Genomic DNA, 7,931 nt, shown 5'->3' with positions numbered 1-7,931 from the left:
AAACCACGTCAACACAAACCCTGGAGCGGGTTTTCAGGCTCTGATCTCTAACAACAGAATGAACGGATGATACACGGACCCTCGAGACTCTTCCTCGTGTCTTTAGTCTCGTGATGAAGTCATGAACACTGACCTGAACATCGGTGCTATCAGAGCACGAGGCTGCTGTTTGGCTCCTGTGGTCCGGGTTCTGGTTCTCCATCGTCCTGCAGGTCTCCGCTGTGACTGGTGGACCGTGTTGTCCTGGACTGAGTCTGGATTCTGGTCTCGGAGCTCTTCAGGCTGAGATACAGGAGCGCTGCGGGATCCCGCGGAGTGTTCTCGCGATGTCACGGCGTCTCGCCCCGCCCCTTAGTTACCGTTGCTCAGGCAGCAGATTCACAGCCTGTTTGAAACAAAGCAGCTTCTCTGTAGCTGCTGAAGTTGGTTTAGCGCGTCAGACTGCTGTGATGATTTTACTGAAGTCAGATTTGAATGATCTTTATTGTTTTTATACTCAGGTACAATGACGTGTCGTAATGTTTCTGTTAATGTAATTAAAATAAAACAAATAAATGACAGCAGAACTAGGAAACGGCTGTAAACAGGAACTTTATAAGTTGGAGGCAGCAGCTCAGGAGCCTTAAGGGCCCGTGTCCACCAAAGAGTTTTTTGCCAGCTGAAAACGCCACCTACTGTTCTGAAAACACCTAGCTGGGAGCGCTAGGGTGCGTTTTGGAGGCACAGTGTTTTACATACATACATAATTTCCGTGGAGGCGATGTGCTGCAACTAGCCTACTTTATTTTATTGAATGTAAAAATGTCACCACAAAGTACGTAGGCCTACTTGCTCAGGCCCTTGCTCTGCACGAAGAGAAGGCTGAAACATGAGAGCACAGACTGTCCCTACGTGATTCATGAGATTTTGCGGGCGAGAATACACCTCGCACATCGTTTCGTTCAAGATCGGATGTGCTCAGTGTGCTGTTTGTCCCGCCCCTCCTGCACTGTGATTGGACGGCTGGGTAAAAAGTGACAGTGACGAGCGCAGCGTTTTTCTCAAAGTTGAACAATTTCAACTCTCGGTGACCGGAAAAAAACGCTCAGCGCCTCGTCACGCTGCTGCCGTTTTTACCAGCTTGGAAAAACGTGTCTCTCCCATTGCAATGAATTGAAAAAAGACACTGCCGTCGCTTTGGTGGACACGGGGCCTAACAGAGGTCCCCGGGTCTGGTCAGTTCGGTTCCTGGATCAAATGTTCACGGTCTTCAGGCTGGAGAATAAATAGGCAACATGAAATTAATCCAACTACATATTTCACACCACTGTGACCAGCTTCAAGCTAAAGTTTTCCATAGAAGGGGGTTCCCACAGTTATGTAGATAAAAATGGTTCATTCTAAGGTAATAAAAACATCATGGTTCATAAAGTAAGGTCTTTATACACCACTGAAAACAGTTATGGATATTATTGCATTTCAGTCAATAGATCCACAGAATTATTACACACTGGACCTTTAAAGGTTTGTGACTGCAGGATCTAAACAGGACGTTTCACTTTCATCATGTTACTTTGAAAACACAACTTTTCGATCTTTAAAAAGTCATCTTTGTTGCAAAAAGGGGGTTTACAGTTCTGATGTGGCTTACAAAGATACACATAACAGTATACAAACCTATACAACACAGACACAATAATATAAAGCTTTGCCAGGGGAAGCTTAGAGGCTATTAGAAAAAGAAAGACGAGCACATGTTGACAGTTTTAACGCCTTTTTGTTGTTGGAGCCAGAAATCAAATTAATTTAAAGCACAACCTCATGGAGAAAAAGAACAACATTAGTTTTTTAAAATTATTTATGAATGTGGAATTTTGCCAACAAATAAATTAAAGTCTTTATAAACACGGTCAGTGATGAATCTACTGAAGTTCTGCCAAAATGTTCTGGTGTGTAAACAGAACCAGGAGAGCTGCAAACAGTTTCTGGATGGTCTTCACAGAAACAACAGTTTGTACTGACGTCTCTTTTAAAGTGAACCATGTAATGATCAGCAGGGTGAACTACTTTGATCTCTGATCTCTGATCAGCTGATGACGTCATCATAGCCATCACCCAATCCCTCCTCAACCTGGGTGGGCGGGGTCATCACCATGGAGACGGGCAGGTCATTTCCTAAAGTCAGAGCAGGTTAGAAAGAAAAAATTTGCTTCTGTTAGAGACAACTGTCAATCATCAACACCAGAGAGAGACTGATGATTGATTGATTGATTGATTGTGAGGTCAGTGAATGAGTCATGGTGCTTTCAGACCAAAAGCGAAATGAGTTTACATACAAAGTCAATGCAAAGACGAGTTGAGATTATCCGTACGTCACTGGCAGCTTCAGAGCGTTGTGTGGAGAGGGCCAGGCAGAGCTGGCGATTGAAAATCTGCAGGCCGGCTGAGAGCTGCTAAACTTTGGCTAGAGGAGCATGGAGTAAACTGCTTTTATTAAATTAGCTTTTTACTTTAGATTTTAGGATTACAACGTTGATTTATCTTCACTCGAGCTTCTCAGCAGCTAGCTTCCGTGCACATCCGGTTCAAGTGTTGTTAGCGTCGTTTGGCACAACTTCATATTTATATAAAAACCGGAGAAAACTGGACATTGCTGGGGGAAAAGAAAGAGAGGAGGTAGAGCTACCTGGTGAGTACAGAAAATGTATGTAACTTTATTACAGCTATCGTTGTACTTTACTGTGACCAAGTTAGCATAGCATAGCCCTGATCGATCCAAACTCCATTCAGAAAACAAACATTTTAGAAGTGTTACCTGCTTGTTGTCCTGCTGTCTTGCTGACAGACCTAACAAAGCATGAATTCATATGTACATATTCATATATAAAACTGCATCATATTGTAGTTATTTTGGCATCAGTTTGATCTGTTTATTGCTATTTAATCACAACAAAATGTTTACTTTGGGTTCATACAGCTGTAGTAGTGACGGTTTGTGTTTATTCACATTATTGCATTAAATCGCCTTCTCGTGTTGTGTGTGAACACTTGCAGCAAATGTACTCACGCGAGGAAAGCGTTGCGAGGCGAAAATTCGCGTTTGGTCCAAAAGCACAGTCAGAGTGTTACCTGTGGGCCTGCGTCGGTATAAAGACACCATGAGGACAGTGGAGATGCAGTACGGACAGAACACCACCAGGTGGCAGACCAGTCTGAACACAAGCTGGAGGGGGACTGAGGCAGGGGGCGGGGCTACAGAGGTGGGCGGGGCTACAGAGGTGGGCGGGTCTGTGGTTGTAGGTTTACCTGTAGAGAGAATCCACCTGGTCAGGTGAATCTCTGGATGGAATAAGCCCTGAAATCAAAGGTAACCTCCTCACCTGTGACAGAGATCCAGCTGGATGGAGACTCTCCACGACCTCTGATGTTACACTTGTAGAGGCCTTCATCAGACTTGTTAACATGGTGGATGGTCATGTGACCTGTAGGCTCAGTCCTGATGAGGGAGCCATCTTTATAGAAACCAGCTGGGAGGTTGGAGGGAGGGGTCTTTGTTTTACAGTGCAGAGTGACATCATGTCCCTCCATCACAGGGAGGACAGGACTCTGCAGGATCACTGGTCCACCTCAACACAGAGACAAACTACAGCATTTCATCATTTACACACAGCTTCATCAACACTAACTCCACAGTCTGATCTTACCAGTGACAGTGATGTTGATGGTGTTACTGGTTGCTCCCTCTCTGGACTCACACCAGTAAACTCCACTGTCCCATGGGAAGATATAGTTGGTGAAACATGAAGAACCAGCTGATCTTCCCCAGCCAGCTCCACACTGAGTCCTGGTTTCTCTGGTTGTGTTCCTCCTCAGCGTCCATCCAGCAGAGCTGTCGTCGTCCTCACAGCTCAGAGAGACAAACTCTCCTGTAAACAGCTGAGAGCTGCTGGGACTCACAGTCAGAGAGGCTGGAGGGTTGACATGACACACTGATGATCTTTAGTTTATCCAAACTAAATAACCCTTTAAGTGCAACTAAGGAGAAACCCTGAAACCAAAACCTGAACCTGAAGCCGCCTCTGTGATGGTTTCATAACAGCTCGTTCCTTCATTTGCAGACAGTAAAGACTCAAAGATGTTTCATGTTGTAAATCACAGCCTCAGGTTTAAATGTGTCCTCTGAGTTCTCGAGCAGTGGAAACATGTTTATGTCTCAAAAACAACTTCAGAAACTTCATGAACCAACGCTGCTTCCTAAAACTTACATTCAGGCAGCGCTGATGTGAAACAGAGAAACAAAAAGCTGCAGGGTCATATTTTTAATCAACGTGATGAAGAAACACTTTTCATCGTCAGCGTGTCTCATTTGTGTTCCCCAAAGAGCCGCCTGCCCAGTTTACTGGTCTGGTGTGGCAACACATTTTGACAAATAAACGCAGGTCCCGGATTACAGATACAGATCAAACCATGGGTCACAGGAGGGGTGGGGTGTTTCCGTATTCTTACACCCAAGATCTGCTATCACGGCAGCAGGTGAGCCGCTTGCTTGCTAAAGACGCAGTCTATCAAACAACTCAAACAACCGAAACCAACATCTGCACACCATCTGTGTGTTCAATGCTGCATGTTTTTAACCGAGTGAAGTCTGTGCGAGTGAATACATGCACATAAGACGACTACTACGCTCCCCCCATGCCACCATCCATCCCGACGTTTCAATGTAGACATCGTCCGAACCCTAACATAGTGTCTCTGCTGCTCCCTGATAAAATATAGGCTTCCTGCTAATAAAAAACAGAAAAGCCTCCAAGAAAACTGGACTCTGATGGTAACTTCTTTTTAACAAGCCAGATAAAAGATAATACCCTGGCAGTGGAAAATAGCTTTGGTTTAATATTTGATTCTTTCTTTCTTTATTATTTATACAGGTTAAATTTACAGAGACGGCGCACATTGATAAACTTTTCTGTAAATGTGCCAGTTTATCCAGCTTGGCTAATGTTCGACTGTAGTTCCTGGGCAGGTGTTATCACAACTAGATAAAATACACTAAAACAGGAACAACAATACTTATGAATATAACAAGATACATTTCACAAAGTCACGAAAAATACTTTAAAACAAGGACAACAATTTAAAAACTTTTGATTACATTAATGTTTAAGATCAGATTTACAAGAAATATTTTATTTCTACTGTGTAAAGGGAATACTGCTGGTAAAAAGCATCTTATTTGTTTAAAGTGTTTGCAAACCACACGTAATTGCACTTTTGTGCATATAGCAGTACATTTAAATTAAAAGAGCGCAATGCACTACTTTAGAATTCAAATTAATTTTGCATTCAATCATGATTAATCATGATTTTCTTGCGATTGATTGCAAAATTGAATTATGAATTCTAATCGCAATTAAAAATTTTAATCGTTGCCCAGCACTAGTTTAAACGTATAATCAGTGTGTCAGTATGGAAATGCTGTCTGCTAACTTTTGCCACTCTTCTCTCATCCTGTACCGTGTTGTTGTTTTCATTATGTTGCTGCCTTCAAAATAAAAGCGCATAAGCCGTCTGTCGGAGCTAGATCAAATAAATGACTTTGAATTTTGATACAACTAATATTCTGTTTGAAAAAAATAAACTGTTTCATAGTAGCTTATTTCAGTTTTGTGGGGATTGTGTTTCAATTGTGCTTGTTCTGCTTCCTCTGTTCACATAGAATGTTTTGAAATAAAACACAAACGGAAGACGTGTGGAGAGCTGTCATGGTGCGAACCGCCCCCCAAGCGGTGCCCGGCCGTCCTCGCCACGGCTAACGCTAGTCTTCCCCCCCGCAGTAACAGGGGAGAGCGACACGCCTAGCTGTCAGGCTAACCACGCAGGACGATGCTTCCCCTTGCCTGAAGGAGCGTTTAGTATGTGTACGTGACAAAAAATATAAATTCTCATTCTAGGTTCCCACGATGCTTCTCCCCACCGGATTGGCGGGTCATTCCGTCTGCCAGCCTCTCCTGTGGTCGGCCCTTTCGACTCGCCATTACTACAGCTGCATGAACCCAAAGTAAACATTTTGCTGTGATTAAATAGCAATAACGGAATAAATTGATGTGCTCCGTATTTGTATAGCGCCTTTCGCTTTCTTTTCTCCCAGCAACGTCCAGTTTTTATATAAAGGCCTTTCTAGTCTTTTCAACCACTCAATGCACTTTTACACTACACCTGCATTCACCATTCACACACATTCATATACTGAGCCTAAGTGCTCAAACAAAAACTAACATTCACACACATTCATACACTGGCGGAACAGCCTCATTGTCATGTGACTTTCTTGCATGAGTTGGATAGGAAATCACGGCTATATGCTACTTTGCATTAATTTTGTATGTAAACGCACCGCCGCAAACGCTCACTTCGCTTTTGAGTCTGAAAGCACCATGACGAGGAAAAGTCCTGCATTCAACACTGAATTAAAGTAAAAGTTCAGAAGTATTATAATGTAAAAGTAATGTAAAGCTAAAGTACTCATTGTGCAGAGAGGTATATATGTTTTGTAGCAACAGAATACTGATCTGGCCCATATGTGGATGGATGAAAAGCCTCTCAGTTCCTGTTATTAAGAGACTGACTGATCTGTGAATGTAGAAACATCTTCACTGATCATCCTGATTTCCCAGCTGTGTCCTCAACACTGACTTTTCTGTCAGGGTTTGTGAGACAGTGAGTTTCAGACGCTGGCAGAAGGAGTTCACTCACCTTGGTTTGTTGTGCAGCACAGCAGTGAGGCCAGAACTAAAGAGAAATCACACTCAGGTTGGTTTGAGGTTTTACTGCAGACACAACAACTGTACACCTCAGAGAAGATGGAGACCCTGATCCTGAAGCATTTGCTAAAGGTTTTCTGAAAATTAGCTCTCAACATGAAATGTTAGGTTAAATAACTAATACTAATTTGCTCAATAGAAAAGCATGAAATGCAATGTATATCTAGAAGAAACAGATCTGCCTTGTCCAACTAAAAACAAGCTGCTGATTACTGCATTATATTCAATAATATTTTTATATTCTGATTTGTCACCGGCCACATGCATTTTGTTTCCCTTCATATAAATAAAGACATTTCCACCATAAATTGGTGCAGAAAATGTCTCTCGAATGCAGGAAATTAAGAGTTTAATGATCAAAATCTTGTGAGGGGGGGGGCTATTTCAGCCTATTTCTTCAAAATAGCTTTGGAGTATCTTGTTGTCTTGTCCTTTATTTAAGGTGAGCCTGTTATCAATGGTTTTTATCCAAATTTGTTTTATTGATAGACTGAATATAGTTACGGAGGTCCGGACCTCGGTGACCTCACAGCTGGTTACGGCCGTGCCTTTTTAAAGTAGCAGCCTACTGCCATAGTGATCGACGGCTGTGATGCTGCTAGGTGGTTTATTAGAGGCTGGTCCTGTTTGTATGTCCGTGCATTAGCAGGGCGGCCGTGGTGGAGTTTACAGAGGACCGTTCTGGTCGGCCGGTCTGGATGAAAGTCCGTCCCTGGAAGCCAGTTACTTTGAGTTAGTACGTCTGGACATCCTGGACGACTGGTCCTCTTAGATAACTTTTAAAGTGTCCAACACTGCAGCTCACTCCAGGAAACTCACATTAACCCTTTAACATCCAGCTTAAAACCGGTTTCACTTCCTGCTCTTAAAGTTTGTATCAGAGTGAAGTGAGAACATTTTCTGAACAAACTGTTAAACAATGATCTTCTTTCCTGTTTGCTCGTCACATTTCTCTGTAATCTCAGTAACTTCTGACTCTCTCTGTCCTTTATTGCTTGTTTTGGCCTCACTGATCAATAAACTCTTCTGTCTGAAGTTTTCCAGCCTGTTTGATCCTGTATCTCACCTTCATTCTTCTCCAGCTCAGCTCACCTGCTAACTGTGTAGTTACTGAAATGTGGACAGAACAGA

At 42.9% G+C, this 7,931-nt stretch overlaps 2 protein-coding genes across 2 annotated transcripts in view; both read right to left on the bottom strand.

Annotated features, from left to right (window-relative positions):
• Positions 1–395, bottom strand: part of LOC123980188 (zinc finger protein 271-like) — a 26,106-nt gene extending 25,711 nt beyond the window's left edge. The window contains exon 1 of the mRNA XM_046064447.1: positions 134–395. Coding sequence (XP_045920403.1) covers positions 134–202 — 69 coding nt within the window. The 5' untranslated portion in view covers positions 203–395. The remainder of the gene's footprint in view (positions 1–133) is intronic.
• A 1,670-nt stretch (positions 396–2,065) lies between these two features.
• Positions 2,066–6,014, bottom strand: LOC123979984 (Fc receptor-like protein 5). The gene is made up of 5 exons (XM_046064096.1): positions 5,939–6,014; positions 3,684–3,947; positions 3,360–3,605; positions 3,109–3,285; positions 2,066–2,154 (listed from the first exon to the last, which is right to left on the bottom strand). The coding sequence occupies exons 1-5, from the start codon at positions 6,012–6,014 to the stop codon at positions 2,066–2,068; spliced, it is 852 nt and encodes a 283-aa protein (XP_045920052.1).
• Positions 6,015–7,931: the final 1,917 nt, after the last annotated feature.

The sequence above is a fragment of the Micropterus dolomieu genome, linkage group LG12 (genome assembly GCF_021292245.1).
Source record: "Micropterus dolomieu isolate WLL.071019.BEF.003 ecotype Adirondacks linkage group LG12, ASM2129224v1, whole genome shotgun sequence".
Lineage (NCBI taxonomy): Eukaryota > Metazoa > Chordata > Actinopteri > Centrarchiformes > Centrarchidae > Micropterus > Micropterus dolomieu.
The sequence above is the reverse complement of the archived record's forward strand: the minus strand, read 5'-3'. Positions and strand labels throughout refer to the sequence as shown.

What these genes read in the sequence shown, in the direction of transcription:
- LOC123979984 (XM_046064096.1), bottom strand. Translation starts at nt 6,014, where the DNA reads ATGGCGAGTCGAAAGGGCCGACCACAGGAGAGGCTGGCAGACGGAATG. An exon ending in CATCAACATCACTGTCACTG is followed by an intron (nt 3,606 to 3,683) that starts GTAAGATCAGAC and finishes CTCTGTGTTGAG; the next exon opens with GTGGACCAGTGATCCTGCAG. An exon ending in CAGCTGGATCTCTGTCACAG is followed by an intron (nt 3,286 to 3,359) that starts GTGAGGAGGTTA and finishes TTCTCTCTACAG; the next exon opens with GTAAACCTACAACCACAGAC.